The following is a 17,563-nucleotide window of genomic DNA, read 5'->3' on the forward strand; positions in this document are numbered from 1 at the left end:
TCCCCCTACCCCACTTCACTTCTTGAGCTGTTCATGGCTCTGAGGGTGGGAGGTGCACATGGGTACTCCATCCTACAGGTGGGAGTGGAGTGAATGATTCTCATATGTTTAAATCAATGCTATGCACAGTGTGCCTGAAAGGAAAGGGGTTGTTCTAGTGATAGGTATTGTGCTTGTGACCGATCAGCAGAGCTCTCCCTTGTACTGCATTAGGAGGTACATGCTGCACTGGAGCCAGTCCAGCTTCCCTGCACTGTTCTGAACAGATGGGAAGCTGCTGTCTGGGAGTAGATGGCTCTGCTGCTGCAGCTTTTCTGAACTCCCTCCTACTCGCTCCCCCTTAAGAGGTGTGGAAAGAAGCCTGGGGGATGACAATATTTCAGGTAAGACAAAGGAGGGGCCAGCCAACATTCATCAGGGGGAATGTGGAGAAGGAAGCAAGATGGCTCTGAGCTCTTATTAATCCCCCTTTGCAAAAGTCAGCCCAGCAGACATGCTCTCTTCCTCACCTTAAATTTACTGTTGGTTCCTGAGCACTTCCCCTCTTTTTCTGCCAGGTCTCTCTCTGCTTGCAGGAGGGAGATGGGCAGGTAGCCAAGAGTTACTGCAGCAGCAGCAGCTCCTTCTTCCTGGAGAGGGACAGGATCCCTGAGCTGCAGGCTGTAGTAGAAAGAACGGCAGCTGCAAATATGGGGCCCCAGTCTGCCCTACAGCAAGCCTAAGACGGGGGATAGAGGCAACCAGTATTTACTGTGTGTATGCAATGTGCGGGAGGGGAGAGGGATTGTGGACAGAGGCAGCCCATTTTCATGAAAGGCTGCAGGGAGGACTGGGGCCAGCAGCTATTATTCATTCGGGGATGGGGAAGTTAATAGTATTAATTGTACTGGGTGTCAGAGACATTTCATGGGGTAGGCCTGTATGAAGTGAGGTTGAGGGAAACCGTATCAGGGCCCATCCTTCTCACCCCTTGCACGCTCTCTCCAGTGTACCAGCAGAAGCATGGGCATGGACCCTCCCTCACCCATCTTCCTTAGTGGCCGAACTCGGAGAGAGGAATATTTTGTTGCACATCAGGCTATGAATGACGGTGTAATAGATATTAAATGATAAAACCTCATTTATAAGGATGGCCTCACTAGGTGTATGAAAGAAATCAGTTTAGCAATCAGTAACAGGCACCCCACCCCACAAATAACCTGGCCCAGTTTACAAAACTGCTTTCTTTCATTCATACATGGAAAAAACATTTAGAAACAGGTTTTATACTTGCATTGCACCATAACTGGCAGATTAAAATGCTTTTTAATAGACACGTTCCACATTTGGGTAATTTGTCACGTTGCAATGTTTTCTGTTACACAGTGGCACGTTTGAAAGTTAAGAGGTATGCTTGTCAGTATTCACCCAACAGCTCACGAAGAAATGCCCATGCTTTGGGAGAGAGGCAGGGAGTACTTATTTAAATCCACAAATTAAACCTATTAACTCAAAGGGCAGTTTCTGGGATGGCAGGTGGGTATCAGTATTTTATTGCTAAACTACCGATGGTGCTCAACAGAATAGAAACATCTAACCAGGAGTGTTCTAGGGACTTAGCTAGGATACCTTGCTTCTGACCAGCTCCAGTTATTAAGGGTAGGTCTACTCTACAATGCTACATGCTGTTGTAGCATAGACATTTCCTACAATCGATAAAAGAGGTTTTTCCATCAGTGTAGGTAATCCCCTGCTCCAAGAGGCGGTACTAGGCTGCTAGAAGAGTCCTTCCATTGGCCGAGTTGCGTCTACACCTACTGTGTTTAGGACACATTTTTTAACAGCTCTGAGTAATGAGTGACATTGACATATGTTTTAGGTATAGCCCAGACGTATGAAGGTAACTTCTAGAGCTGGTCAAAAGACTTGTCAATTTGTTTCAAATACAAAATGGCTTTTTTTCTTAACAAAAAAAAAAACAAAAACAAAAACAAAAAAACAACAACCCACACCTGACATTTTTGCAGTGAAAGGCAGTTATTGAAAAATTTTGGGTTTTCAATTAATTCACCCCTCCTTTCCCCCCTCAAAAAAATGAATACTAATTCTTTGCCAACATTTTTCATGGGGAATTTTTTTCTAAATAGTTCTACTAATTTATCAATTTATGGTAATACAATACATACTTATAGAGCTGTACAATGACAGCACTTTACAAACCCAAAGTAATATGTTTTCTACCGCTAAGACTCTAGAATATAAAGATGGAATACCGCTGTCTTTCGAATCTTCATCTACTTTAAAGCCTAGAGGGGAAATTAGCACATGTTAAAGGCAGTGTGCATTGTCTACCCATGACTTTTCAAGGATGTTCGCTAACATCACACCTTTTTTACCCAAGCCAGACAAAGCCATTTAAATAAGCCTTATAGTGGGGAACTATATATAATAAATAATTTGCACTCATACATTTGTCACATTGCCACTGAGAGATAGGTTTGTTTTTCCATCTTTTGGCAGATGAAGTGGGGGCAAGCAAAGTAAAACCCACCCTCTTGAAAGAGCCTACACCAATCCTACTATACTCCACTTGAGTCCCATGCACAGCCTGTGTGTGGCTCTGCAAACCAGCCAGAGTTCACTACATGAAAGCAGGAATTAAATGCACATCTCCTGCCTCCCAGTCCTGGGCTTGAACCACTAACATGCGCTAATCTCTACCATACTCTCTGCTGTTTAGTACGGAGATCTGAGGATCAGCCTTGCCAACTAGGGAGGGAATGTAATGTTTACAATGCATACTGTCATATCTGATGAATCTGAATGGTATTTGTACATCAAGCAATCAAAAATATAATTGTTTATTCATTCCACTATTCTGTAAAAATAGTCAATTTAACTTAAAGAGCTGAGATAAATGACATTAACTGTGACATGTGTGTGACTACATGTGGATCATAGAAGGCATATGGCAGAAGCTAGAAGTTTGGCTCGCAGTTCAAAGGTTAAAAATCCTTGTGCAGACTCACAGAGCATTCACATTAATTACTTTTCAAACATCTGAATGTTAGTTGGAAATTTACTTGTGGGACTGAAACTTTTTTTAAAAAAAATTGTTTTATGACCACAGCTCATTTAAATGTCAGAAGAGCTTTAATAGGAGGGCTAACTTGTACTAAACTCCAATGAAAGCATGGGTAGTTCCTTGAGAACAAAAAATAACCCCAAACCACTCCTTCCTCTCTTCCCCCCACCCCTTCTGGAGCACATACCCATTGTGGAGTTACCAGGATCAGCATGGGAGATTTTATGGCACATAATAAGGTGGAGTGATTAGCTCTGCTGTAGGGAAGGAGAATGGTGAGGACAGAATTGGTTTTGTGGAGGACAAAGAAAACAACCTTGATATGTGAGAGTGAGGAAAGAAGGAGATAAAGGAATGTCATAGATGGGAAGGAAAGTTAGAAAGAGGGGGGCTCTAAATCCAATGGGAAAGGTCTCTGGAAGTAGGGCTCATACTGAGCCATGGACATGACAATTGAAATGAATATTTATTAATTTGGGCCTGATCCTGATCTCACTTCCTCTGGTTTTCTACTGGAGTCTATTGATTTCAATGGGATTACTCCTTATTTATAGCAGTTAAGTGAAATTAGAGTAATTTATCTCAGACATATGAAAATATGGTTCTTGTCCCAAAGAACTTACAAAATCCACAAAGAAGCACGCGTGAAAGTAAGATCAATTTACCGTGGTACCTCAGAGTCCTTAATGGTGGGTATTTTCAATAATCAACCCAAGAAATATTTTGGGAGTACAAAGTGAAAATAAGCGGCATTAAAGACAAATAACTTGCTTGCAATAGATTTGGTTTTAGATACTAGTTTGAACCAGAATATTAATGATCTGAATGTCCTTCTAGAAACTTAGTATCCCTCCATAGCACTAGACTGTTTCAGTAAGAAGTGAAAAATTGTATTAGGATCTTCTAAAGGACGGTACAGAATGTCACCCCAATTAGCAGGGAGCAGAAGTTGGTCCACAATAAATATTTGGATATCAATTTAAACAGTCTAAGCAGTAACAGGGGTTACTGTATATGCTGTGTTGGTGAGTTAATAGTCAGGGCCTGCAAAATATTTCCACCATTCCCCACCAAAAAATGTAACCTATTCCTGTCCACAGTTCCCATACTCCCCCACAAAAATGTGACGTATTCCAGTTCATACAGCATATGGCCAGCCTTGAAGAGGTTCTTGGGAAGATTCTTTGGGATGCACTCCAGATTTAACTAACTCCTCTTTAAAAAGTGTGTTTATTCTATAGGACCCTATCCACCCACCTGCTACAAAAATAGATTCCAAACAGCTTGTTTCTTTCAATTCTAGTTATAAGGGTGGTATTTAACTGGTTTACATTTCTGAATATCTCAGCAAGGAAAAGGGCTAGAGCTGTATTTTTTTCATGACAGCAGAGATTTCTCTTTATGTTTCTAGGCCTCTATTCCACAAAGGAAACTGTGCAGGCAGACCCTTTGCAGCATCAGTGTCCCTATTACCCCCAAAATTAGAGGGTTCCACCACCGTAGGTTTCATGGTGTAATAGTGTTTAATGGTAGTACATTATTAATCTGCTAGATGCTATGTGCTGTATAGAATTCCAGGTAGGCTATGGTCTCTGGTAAACAGCAGAGACAAAGCTGTGTGAAATCTGTAGCTGTTTTCTTTAATACACTTTCTGTTTAAGATTAGTGATTCCATATACAATTAGAAGGCAAGCTGTGGTGTTCGTCTTAATTTTTTCTTCATTTCCTGAAATGTATGTTTAAAGTTGTATCCCTCATGTTGCATTAATATTGTCTCTGTATTATCCCAGATTTAGGATTGTGCAGAAATACATTCCGTTATCACTGCTGTATCACAGTTCTGATAATCTGGAACATTGCAAAAATGAAAATCAAAATTTTATACCACACCCTATATGTTCCAAAGGGACTGACTTTTAAAAAGGAAACAAATCATTCATTTAGAAATTAGAGACCAAAATCATTGTCTATTTTTCTAAGTATTACTTAAGATCTTCTATAAACCTGAGTCATTTGTTTTTCTTGCTGGCTTCCTGTTGCTTTGGTCTTTGTTTAGGTTCACCATATGTACTTCATTATTACACTTCCAAATCCCCTGCAAGATTCCTGATACAAAGGGTTGCCAACCCTCCAGGATTGTCCTGCAGTCTTCAGGAATTAAAGATTAGTCTTTATTAAAGTTTGTCATGTGATGAAACCTCCAGGAATATGTCCAATCTAAACTGACAACTCTACTGATAGAGTCTACGTTAAATATACTCAGTTTCTCTGTTTTATGAGAGCAAGCTTTCTGTTTTACCCTGCGGGGTGGGGAAGATAGTTATCACCATTTTGTGAAATTCAGAAAACTTGAACTGCTCATTGTGGAATATGCAATAAGCAAAGAAATACCAAGGGGAAAGGGATTAAGTTTTGAAACAATAAATCCAAGAAATAATCTTACATTTTAAAGAGTTGTCTGAGATTTATCATCATCAGCCAGCCATATACTATACAGTCTAGTCTGCATAGTGCAAGCTTTCTTAGTCTATTTGCATCCTCAGAATACACTGAAAGTAGGATGACAAAAGAAATCAAGGGTAATATTTTTATCTTTAAGAAACCATATGGCAATGTTTGCAACATGAAGTATTCAAGCTGAGAAAGCAAGAGAGTGGCATGAGAGAAAACATTGCATAGTTGAGATAACTGCTACATAAAGTAGGTGGGTATAAACCCCTATGCTTAGAGAAGTGTGATTTAGAGACCAGCTCTGCATCATTGAAGTAAAAGGAGAGTTTTTTCATGGAGCTCAGGGAATCATGATCAGGTCTTTGCTGTGGGTATGTTTGTGATCAGTCAGGATTACCAACTGCATAAATCACCACTCTACATAACACAGTTATATAGTCCTCCCCCCATATATTTGTTCTAGGTTTGATCAGATACATTTTGTCTAAATGTGTGTATACATTCTATGGCATATCCAGCTAATCATGGCAGAGTGTTTAAAATATATAGTAACTGTACATTTTCTAATCAATAATATGCCTCTTTATATTCAGAAATGATTGGCCTGAGTCTCTATTTGCTTTCTAACCACCCAGCACTCTTGTGGAATGAATTGAAAGACTGTGTATATTTTCTAATTAAAAACCCCATTAGATCATTACCATTTATTTTCATTAAAACTTGAAATTAATATTGCAGTAAAATGCCTAGGGACAGCTTGGAAACCATTGGACATTTGCTTTTCCCAATCATTCATTTAGCCTCTGATCCTGGCAGATGCTGAGCACCTCCCATGAAGTGCTGAGCATTCTCCATTCCCTTTGACTTTCCTAGGAGTTGATGGAGCATAGCACCATTGAGGAGGCCCTCAGCACCTGGCAAAATTGTACCCGAAATAGTAAATTTGCATTTGAGTTTTTATCCATAGCAGATTTTTTTTAATCTCCATGTGGCTGCAAATATGATTTACTTCACATCCAAACTACAGCTTAACCAGTTACCAGAGGAACAGAATTTTGCCTCTGAATGAGAATGTGCACACACATACCGTAGGGCAGTGTCTGGATTTAAAAACAAAAGCAAACAGCAAGCTTTGTTTTCTAGTGGTTATAAATATTTTCTTGCATTAGACCAAGTTCTGTTCACCTTACTCATATTGAAAGCAATGGGGTCAAGTCAGTCGAGGAGGGTTTGGTTTTATGACTACACAGTCAGTTTTTAAAATCAAAGATCATGGGGGAAAAAACATGGGCTATCTTTGGAAAATCTAGTCCCATACCCAGCAATATGACAATCGGATTTCCCTTTGCTAAAATTCCTCCCCCAAACAGGAAGAAGGTTGGGGTAATTTCCCTGGCTCTGACTGAGTTGACTCCACTCTGGCTACTAGATAATTCCTGCAAGAGGTGAATTATCTTTGGAGTTTATTATAATACTTCTGAAGAGCATATTCTCTAGTTTGGAATCAGTTTTCACCAAATTATTGATCAAGCACCCAAACGTGCAATAGGCAATTGACAAGTATAAATACAGACAGATTGTTGCCCTGAAGATAGAGCAGATGGTATTATTCAGGGAGGAATTGTACCTTTTCACCTCACCCCATCCTCCTCCAGTGTTTGCAAATCTACAGAATAAGCTAGATGGTCAACATATCTAGTGTACTTTTTAGGAACAAAGTCTGAATGTTTCCAATAAGTGGCACCTAAGGTATGGGTATGCCCAGCGATGCAGTCTGCTTCCTTGGTTGTAAGCCAGTGAATGTTTTGTATATGAATAGATTCTGCAGTCATGCATCCAAGTAAATGGGGTTTGTCAGAGTCTTAGCCCTGGTCTACACTAGGACTTTAGGTCGAATTTAGCAGCATTAAATCGATGTAAACCTGCACCCGTCCACACAATGAAGCCCTTTATTTCGACTTAAAGGGCTCTTAAAATCGATTTCCTTACTCTACCCCTGACAAGTGAATTAGCGCTTAAATCGGCCTTGCCGGCTCGAATTTGGGGTACTGTGGACACAATTCGACGGTATTGGCCTCTGGGAGCTATCCCAGAGTGCTCTATTGTGACCGCTCTGGACAGCACTCTCAACTCAGATGCACTGGCCAGGTAGACAGGAAAAGAACCGCGAACTTTTGAATCTCATTTCCTGTTTGGCCAGCGTGGCAAGCTGCAGGTGACCATGCAGAGCTCATCAGCAGAGGTGACCATGATGGAGTCCCAGAATCGCAAAAGAGCTCCAGCATGGACTGAACGGGAGGTACGGGATCTGATCGCTGTTTGGGGAGAGGAATCCGTGCTATCAGAACTCCGTTCCAGTTTTCGAAATGCCAAAACCTTTGTCAAAATCTCCTAGGGCATAAAGGACAGAGGCCATAACAGGGACCCGAAGCAGTGCCGCGTGAAACTGAAGGAGCTGAGGCAAGCCTACCGGAAAACCAGAGAGGCGAACGGCCGCTCCGGGTCAGAGCCCCAAACATGCCGCTTCTATGATGAGCTGCATGCCATTTTAGGGGGTTCAGCCACCACTACCCCAGCCGTGTTGTTTGACTCCTTCAATGGAGATGGAAGCAATACGGAAGCAGGTTTTGGGGACGAAGAAGATGATGATGATGATGAGGTTGTAGATAGCTCACAGCAAGCAAGCGGAGAAACCGGTTTTCCCGACAGCCAGGAACTGTTTCTCACCCTGGACCTGGAGCCAGTACCCCCCGAACCCACCCAAGGCTGCCTCCTGGACCCAGCAGGCGGAGAAGGGACCTCCGGTGAGTGTACCTTTTAAAATACTATACATGGTTTAAAAGCAAGCATGTGAAAGGATTACTTTGCCCTGGCATTCGCGGTTCTCCTGGGTGTACTCCCAAAGCCTTTGCAAAAGGTTTCTGGGGAGGGCAGCCTTATTGCGTCCTTCATGGTAGGACACTTTACCACTCCAGGCCAGCAGCACGTACTCGGGAATCATTGTACAACAAAGCATTGCAATGTATGTTTGCTGGCGTTCAAACAACATCCGTTCTTTATCTCTCTGTGTTATCCTCAGGAGAGTGAGATATAATTCATGGTCACCTGGTTGAAATAGAGTGCTTTTCTTCAGGGGACACTCAGAGGAGCCCATTCCTGCTGGGCTGTTTGCCTGTGGCTAAACAGAAATGTTCCCCGCTGTTAGCCACAGGGAGGGGGGAGGGTTGAGGGGGTAGCCACGCGGTGGGGGGAGGCAAAATGCGACCTTGTAACGAAAGCACATGTGCTATGTATGTAATGTTAACAGCAAGGTTTACCCTGAAAGAGTGTAGCCACTGTTTTATAAAATGTGTCTTTTTAAATACTGCTGTCCCTTTTTTATTCTCCACCAGCTGCATGTGTTTCAATGATCACAGGATCTTTTCCTTCCCAGAGGCTAGTGAAGCTTAGAAAGAAAAAAAAAAAACGCACTCGCGATGAAATGTTCTCCGAGCTCATGCTGTCCTCCCACACTGACAGAGCACAGACGAATGCGTGGAGGCAAATAATGTCAGAGTGCAGGAAAGCACAAAATGACCAGGAGGAGAGGTGGCGGGCTGAAGAGAGTAAGTGGCGGGCTGAAGACAGAGCTGAAGCTCAAATGTGGCGGCAGCGTGATGAGAGGAGGCAGGATTCAATGCTGAGGCTGCTGGAGGACCAAACCAGTATGCTCCAGCGTATGGTTGAGCTGCAGCAAAGGCAGCTGGAGCACAGACTGCCACTACAGCCCCTGTGTAACCAACCGCCCTCCTCCCCAAGTTCCATAGCCTCCACACCCAGACGCCCAAGAACACGGTGGGGGGGCCTCCGGCCAACCAGCCACTCCACCACAGAGGATTGCCCAAAAAAAAGAAGGCTGTCATTCAATAAATTTTAAAGTTGTAAACTTTTAAAGTGCTGTGTGGCATTTTCCTTCCCTCCTCCACCACCCCTCCTGGGCTACCTTGGTAGTCATCCCCCTATTTGTGTGATGAATGAATAAAGAATGCATGAATGTGAAGCAACAATGACCTTATTGCCTCTGCAAGCGGTGATTGAAGGGAGGAGGGGCGGGTGGTTAGCTTACAGGGAAGTAGAGTGAACCAAGGGGCGGGGGGTTTCATCAAGGAGAAACAAACAGAACTTTCACACCATAGCCTGGCCAGTCATGAAACTGGTTTTCAAAGCTTCTCTGATGCGTACCGCGCCCTCCTGTGCTCTTCTAACCGCCCTGGTGTCTGGCTGCGCGTAACCAGCAGCCAGGCGATTTGCCTCAACCTCCCACCCTGCCATAAACGTCTCCCCCTTACTCTCACAGATATTGTGGAGCACACAGCAAGAAGTAATAACAGTGGGAATATTGGTTTCGCTGAGGTCTAAGCGAGTCAGTAAACTGCGCCAGCGCGCCTTTAAATGTCCAAATGCACATTCTACCACCATTCTGCACTTGCTCAGCCTGTAGTTGAACAGCTCCTGACTACTGTCCAGGCTGCCTGTGTACGGCTTCATGAGCCATGGCATTAAGGGGTAGGCTGGGTCCCCAAGGATACATATAGGCATTTCAACATCCCCAACAGTTATTTTCTGGTTTGGGAATAAAGTCCCTTCCTGCAGCTTTTGAAACAGACCAGACTTCCTGAAGATGTGAGCGTCATGTACCTTTCCTGGCCATCCCATGTTGATGTTGGTGAAACGTCCCTTGTGATCCACCAGAGCTTGCAGCACTATTGAAAAGTACCCCTTGCGGTTTATGTACTCGGCGGCTTGGTGCTCCGGTGCCAAAATAGGGATATGGGTTCCATCTATGGCCCCACCACAGTTAGGGAATCCCATTGCAGCAAAGCCATCCACTATGACCTGCACATTTCCCAGGGTCACTACCCTTGATATCAGCAGATCTTTGATTGCGTGGGCTACTTGCATCACAGCAGCCCCCACAGTAGATTTGCCCACTCCAAATTGATTCCCAACTGACCGGTAGCTGTCTGGCGTTGCAAGCTTCCACAGGGCTATCGCCACTCGCTTCTCAACTGTGAGGGCTGCTCTCATCTTGGTATTCATGCGCCTCAGGGCAGGGGAAAGCAAGTCACAAAGTTCCATGAAAGTGCCCTTACGCATGCGAAAGTTTCGCAGGCACTGTGAATCGTCCCAGACCTGCAACACTATGCGGTCCCACCAGTCTGTGCTTGTTTCCCGAGCCCAGAATCGGCGTTCCACAGCATGAACCTGCCCCATTAGCACCATGATGCATGCATTGGCAGGGCCCATGCTTTCAGAGAAATCTGTGTCCATGTCCTGATCACTCATGTGACCGCGGTGATGTCGCCTCCTCGCCCGGTATCGCTTTGCCAGGTTCTGGTGCTGCATATACTGCTGGATAATGCGTGTGGTGTTTAATGTGCTCCTAATTGCCAAAGTGAGCTGAGCAGCCTCCATGCTTGCCTTGGTATGGCGTCCGCACAGAAAAAAGGCGCGGAATGATTGTCTGCCATTGCTCTGACGGTGGGAGGGGCTACTGACGACACGGCTTACAGGGTTGGCTTCAGGGAGCTAAAATCAACAAAGGGGGTGGCTTTACATCAAGGAGTATTTCAGGCAGGACTTCACGGAGGGTTCCAATAAGAAATGGTGCACCTAAGTTATTGTTCTTATTGGAACAAGGAGGTTAGCCTGGCCTCTGATTGATACATGGCTAGATTTACCTCGCTGCACCTTCTCTGTGAGTGACTGCAGTGTGACCTAGAGGAATGAGTCCCCTAGACAGGGGAGGAGGCAAATGAGAACAAAACAAATCTGGTCTATTTCTTGTTTTGATCCACTCCATCTATCTTTTACATCTTTGGCTAGCAACAGACAGTGCAGAAGGACTGCATGCCATCCACATCTCATGGCTGCTCGGCAGAAGATGGTACAGTACGACTGCTAGCCATCCTCATCTCTTGCCTGCCCGGCAGAAGATGGTACAGTACGACTGCTAGCAATCTGCCTGCTCACGATAAGACGGTTCAATAGGACTGACTGCAGGACTAAAGAGAATGACCTGGTCAAGTCACTCCAAATTTAGTCCCTGCACCCATGTCTGCCCAGGCGCTCCCAGCTGACGTGGCCAGGAGCACCTCGGACACGACGAGGACGGCTACCAGTCGTACTGCACCATCTGCTGCCAGAAGGCAAGGGGTTGCTGCTACTGTGTAGCAATGCCGTACCGCGTCTGCCAGCACCCAGGAGACATAGGGTGACGGTTACCTGAGCGGGCTCCATGCTTGCCGTGGTATGGCGTCTGCACAGGTAACTCAGGAAAAAAGGCGCGAAACGATTGTCTGCCCTTGCTTTCACGGAGGGAGGGAGGGAAGGGGGGCCTGACAATATATACCCAGAACCACCCGCGACAATGTTTTAGCCCCACAGTGCTGCATTGTGACTGCTCTGGACAGCACTCTCAGATGCACGATTGTTTGCCATTGCTCTGACGCAGGGAGGGGCGACTGAGGACACGGCTTACAGGGTTGGCTTCAGGGAGCTAAAATCAACAAAGGGGGTGGCTTTACATCAAGGAGTATTTCAGGCAGGACTTCACGGAGGGTTCCAATAAGAAATGGTGCACCTAAGTTTTTGTTCTTATTGGAACAAGGAGGTTAGCCTGGCCTCTGATTGATACATGGCTAGATTTACCTCGCTGCACCTTCTCTGTGAGTGACTGCAGTGTGACCTAGAGGAATGAGTCCCCTAGACAGGGGAGGAGGCAAATGAGAACAAAACAAATCTGGTCTATTTCTTGTTTTGATCCACTCCATCTATCTTTTACATCTTTGGCTAGCAACAGACAGTGCAGAAGGACTGCATGCCATCTACATCTCATGGCTGCTCGGCAGAAGATGGTACAGTACGACTGCTAGCAATCTGCCTGCTCACGATAAGACGGTTCAATAGGACTGACTGCAGGACTAAAGAGAATGACCTGGTCAAGTCACTCCAAATTTAGTCCCTGCACCCATGTCTGCCCAGGCGCTCCCAGCTGACGTGGCCAGGAGCACCTCGGACACGACGAGGACGGCTACCAGTCGTACTGCACCATCTGCTGCCAGAAGGCAAGGGGTTGCTGCTACTGTGTAGCAATGCCGTACCGCGTCTGCCAGCACCCAGGAGACATAGGGTGATGGTTACCTGAGCGGGCTCCGTGCTTGCCGTGGTATGGCGTCTGCACAGGTAACTCAGGAAAAAAGGCGCGAAACGATTGTCTGCCCTTGCTTTCACGGAGGGAGGGAGGGAAGGGGGGCCTGACAATATGTACCCAGAACCACCCGCGACAATGTTTTAGCCCCATCAGGCATTGTGATCTCAACCCAGAATTCCAGTGGGCAGCGGAGACTGCGGGAACTGTGGGATAGCTATCCACAGTGCAATGTGGAAGTCGACTCTAGCCTGGGTACTGTGAAAGCACTCCGCCGAGTTAATGCACTTAATGTACTTAGAGCATTTCCTGTGGGGACACACACACTCGAATATATAAAACCGATTTCTAAAAAAACGACTTCTATAAATTCGACCTTATTCCGTAGTGTAGACATACCCTTAGAGGAAGGAGTGATGGGAACCACTTGCAAAGATAGTTGCGAGTGCTATCTGATCAGATGATTTAAGATCAAAATTCTTTGCTCCATATTGTGGGGGTCACATTACAAACATTGAAAGATTCCATTCTTTAAAAAAATAAAGTTAATTTATTGTTAAAAAAGAATTGGAAGGAGATTGACCTTTTGATTGTGCTATGAGTGAGGTAGGATTTGCTGCCTCCCCACTTGCAGTACAAGAAGTGGCTTTACCCCCTAAAGAGCTATGAAATCGGGACTACCATGGGGCGGGGGGAATCTGCTTGAGGCACAAGACTGTGCACAAGGAAGCCCTGTTCTTCCACATCAGCTCAGGGCTTCCCAGCGCCTCTTCTTGCTCCCTGGCAATACAACTCCACTGGATCAGCCAGTGAATATTCCAGGAAACACCCACACCAAAGTTGGTGTCCTCTCAAAGTGGTTTCTGAAGGGGATATAGGGAATAATTTACATATTGCCCTATCCCTTGTCTCCTTTTCCAGTGTGCATCTCCAGGCCTATAGAAGTTGTTGATGGACTTCCTTTTATACCACAAGTGAAGGCAGGGGTGGGAAGGGAGATCTACACATACAGGGTCATTTTCACATAGAGATTCTTGGGAATAAATCTCCCCTTTCCCTCCAAAACACTGTGTTTAAGGGACCTGTTATTTATTTCATGCAATTAGGGGCAATTTCAGGATTGGCAAGTAAAAGATGAATGTGCTATAAAGGTGAAATACTTAGTCTTTGGGTTAATGCCAGCTTTATCTCTGTAGAAATCCTTCACTGAAATGCTTGGATTTTGAGTCCTTTGAAAGGTCTGTAAAAACAGGCAACATCAAGGCAAGACACAGGTAATAAATATGGGTAAAAGATGACATAGGCACATGAATATTTTATGTAAGAAGTGGAATGTGTTTTAGACATGTTCATATAATTAATACAATCAAGTACAGTGTTTATGCTATTGTTTTGTTTGTAACATTGCAAAAATCTGTTCTACTTAAAAATAGAATTATGATGATGTGTTCCTGTCTTATAAAGGTATCAACCATAAACATTTTGGCACTATATGTAGGAGCACTTCTGAAGCTGCTGTTACCAAAAACCAGATGGGCACATTTGTCAAGATGCATGAGAGAGAAGCAAATGAGCAAAGTGAAATAGCACTTTTTTAATGTTTACACTGACTATTCAAAGTGATCCAAGATAGTTTGCTCAGCATGGAAGACAATTAGAATCTCTGTCTTTAAAATCGAGTAAAGTAAGCTCACAACAAAGACGAGAAAGATTGCTATTTTTCAAAGTATGTATAACCCATTCATCAAAATTAAGCCCCAGCAATGACTGAGCCCAATCAAATAGAAGGGGTGAGCAAAACCACGTATCTTTTCAATCTCCAAGTCAAATGTATATAAATACAGCACATGCTATCTTTGATGCTTTTGAAATATAACTAAAGATTATTGTAGGCCTGCAGTATATACTTTGCAATTCTACAGCACCGGTTCATAACAGTGAACCCATCTAAAAATATATATACATAATGCTCACATATTCTATTTTTATTTTATATTTTTGCCTCTGCCAATAGTGTGAACACTAATGCACAGCCAAGCATGAAGCCTTTGTTTTCAGGAGAATCAGGATCCTCTGAAGTCTCATCATGACTAACTATTTGTCCTGTGACAGCACTCCAACCCCCCCATTCAAGAGTAACAGCCGTGTTAGTTTGTATTCGCAAAAAGAAAAGGAGTACTTGTGGCACCGTAGAGACTAACCAATTTATTTGAGCATAAGCTTTCGTGAGCTACAGCTCACTTCATTGGATGCGTACTGTGGAAAGTGTAGAAGATCTTTTTATATACACACAAAGCATGAGGTATTTTTTCATGCTTTGTGTGTATATAAAAAGATCTTCTACACTTTCCACAGTACGCATCTGATGAAGTGAGCTATAGCTCACGAAAGCTTATGCTCAAATAAATTGGTTAGTCTCGAAGGTGCCACAAGTACTCCTTTCCCATTCAAGATTGGAGCCCCATCATACTAGGTGCTGTATACATAGCAAGACATGGTACCTGCTCCAAAGAGTTTACAGTCTAACAACTGTGTCCCAGAATAGGACTTTTACATTTGAAGTCGTGGACTAGAGTAGCCAAGCCAAGTCATGTAGAGACATTGCCTCATATCACTCTGCCATAACCCCACTAGCTGATTCACAGGCTCCAGGGGGAACTGCATTCAACACTCCTCTTCAATAGTAAAGATGGTCACTATGATCTGGGGTTACAAGAAGGGGAATCAAAGCAAACTCGGGTGTGATCCTTGAGCGTGCAAGATAAAGTGGAGTATTTAGGGAAGAGGAGACTGGTTAGGAAACAGGTAGAGGAAAGAGCTGTATAATGCCCATCCCTTGATATGATCTCACTGTTACTTTGTACTCTCCCAGTTTGTTGTATCCACACATCTTTTATCAGATTTTTAGATAGTCCTAGTGCCCAGAATGATTAATCTTATATGTATGAACAGCACCTAGCACAATGGGGCCCCAGTCTCTGAGTGGGCCACTGAGGAGCTGCTGCAGTAATACAATAATACAAATAATTGCTTTTATCTAGCCTTCATAGTTTAAAAATAATTTTATTTAAAACCTATTGCTGAAAGGAGTAGCCAGTCTTCCCTTTAAAAGTAAATCATATGGAGTATGGTTACCACCAGCAGAGCGGATTTTTTGGGGCTACCCAGGAAATAAGGCTTTTTAATACCTATCAATTTTTAATGCTGATGGATATTGCTTTAATACACAATATATCAAACTAGTAATTGCCCAATACTTGACTGACAATCTGGCAGGTGAGGACTAATTTGTTCAACTCGAAACACCTGACAATTTTTATGGTTGTTGAGACATTGCATTTGTTTGGCTAGAGCGCCAAACACACAGTATGAATGATGCCAAAAGCCAAATGTGAGACAAAAGAACCACCCTGCAAAGAAAAACATTGAAGAGGAATGTTTGTAATCTCTACTGTTTGAATAATTTTAAGGTCTTGATAATACCACAGGATATGAATGCTTTTCAACTGAAGTATGTGTAACAAAAGGTTATAGATATGCAAGTTATCTCTGCTGGATCTCTATACTAATTCCTTATGAAAGATAAAGTATTGTGGGATCACTCAAGCTATTTTTAATCAGTGAACTTGGATAGTATGACAATATTCAAATTATGTAGCTTTATTAAAGGGTTTATCCCAGCACAAGGGGCCTGCTCAAGACTTAAAAACACCAAATAAGCTGTTCAAGAAATATCTTTCTTCCCATCTCTCCTAGTATACAGAGTTATATCACTTATACTGTGCATAATTGAAATGGCTAGTACATACATGTCAGATATCATACAACTAATTAGACTGAGATTATTGGACCAGATCCTCAGCTAGTGTAGTTAGGCATAAATTGAGGTCATAGAATCATAGAATCATAGAATATCAGGGTTGGAAGGGACCCCAGAAGGTCATCTAGTCCAACCCCCTGCTCGAAGCAGGACCAATTCCCAGTTAAATCATCCCAGCCAGGGCTTTGTCAAGCCTGACCTTAAAAACCTCTAAGGAAGGAGATTCTACCACCTCCCTAGGTAACGCATTCCAGTGTTTCACCACCCTCTTAGTGAAAAAGTTTTTCCTAATATCCAATCTAAACCTCCCCCACTGCAACTTGAGACCATTACTCCTCGTTCTGTCATCTGCTACCATTGAGAACAGTCTAGAGCCATCCTCTTTGGAACCCCCTTTCAGATAGTTGAAAGCAGCTATCAAATCCCCCCTCATTCTTCTCTTCTGCAGGCTAAACAATCCCAGCTCCCTCAGCCTCTCCTCATAAGTCATGTGTTCTAGACCCCTAATCATTTTTGTTGCCCTTCGTTGGACTCTCTCCAATTTATCCACATCCTTCTTGTAGTGTGGGGCCCCAAACTGGACACAGTACTCCAGATGAGGCCTCACCAATGTCGAATAGAGGGGAACGATCACGTCCCTCGATTTGCTCGCTATGCCCCTACTTATACATCCCAAAATGCCATTGGCCTTCTTGGCAACAAGGGCACACTGCTGACTCATATCCAGCTTCTTGTCCACTGTCACCCCTAGGTCCTTTTCCGCAGAACTGCTGCCTAGCCATTCGGTCCCTAGTCTGTAGCGGTGCATTGGATTCTTCCGTCCTAAGTGCAGGACCCTGCACTTATCCTTATTGAACCTCATCAGATTTCTTTTGGCCCAATCCTCCAATTTGTCTAGGTCTTTCTGTATCCTATCCCTCCCCTCCAGTGTATCTACCACTCCTCCCAGTTTAGTATCATCCGCAAATTTGCTGAGAGTGCAATCCACACCATCCTCCAGATCATTCATGAAGATATTGAACAAAACCGGCCCCAGGAC

At 43.8% G+C, this 17,563-nt stretch overlaps 1 protein-coding gene across 1 annotated transcript; it reads left to right on the forward strand.

Annotated features, from left to right (window-relative positions):
* The first annotated feature begins 212 nt into the window (after positions 1-212).
* On the forward strand, positions 213-9,560 carry LOC125636787 (uncharacterized). The gene is made up of 3 exons (XM_048850468.2): positions 213-383; positions 7,911-8,319; positions 8,908-9,560. Exons 1-3 carry the CDS (start codon positions 369-371, stop codon positions 9,429-9,431), a joined length of 948 nt encoding a protein of 315 aa, XP_048706425.2. The 5' UTR covers positions 213-368; the 3' UTR covers positions 9,432-9,560.
* Positions 9,561-17,563: the final 8,003 nt, after the last annotated feature.

Source organism: Caretta caretta, chromosome 5 (assembly GCF_965140235.1).
Source record: "Caretta caretta isolate rCarCar2 chromosome 5, rCarCar1.hap1, whole genome shotgun sequence".
NCBI lineage: Eukaryota > Metazoa > Chordata > Testudines > Cheloniidae > Caretta > Caretta caretta.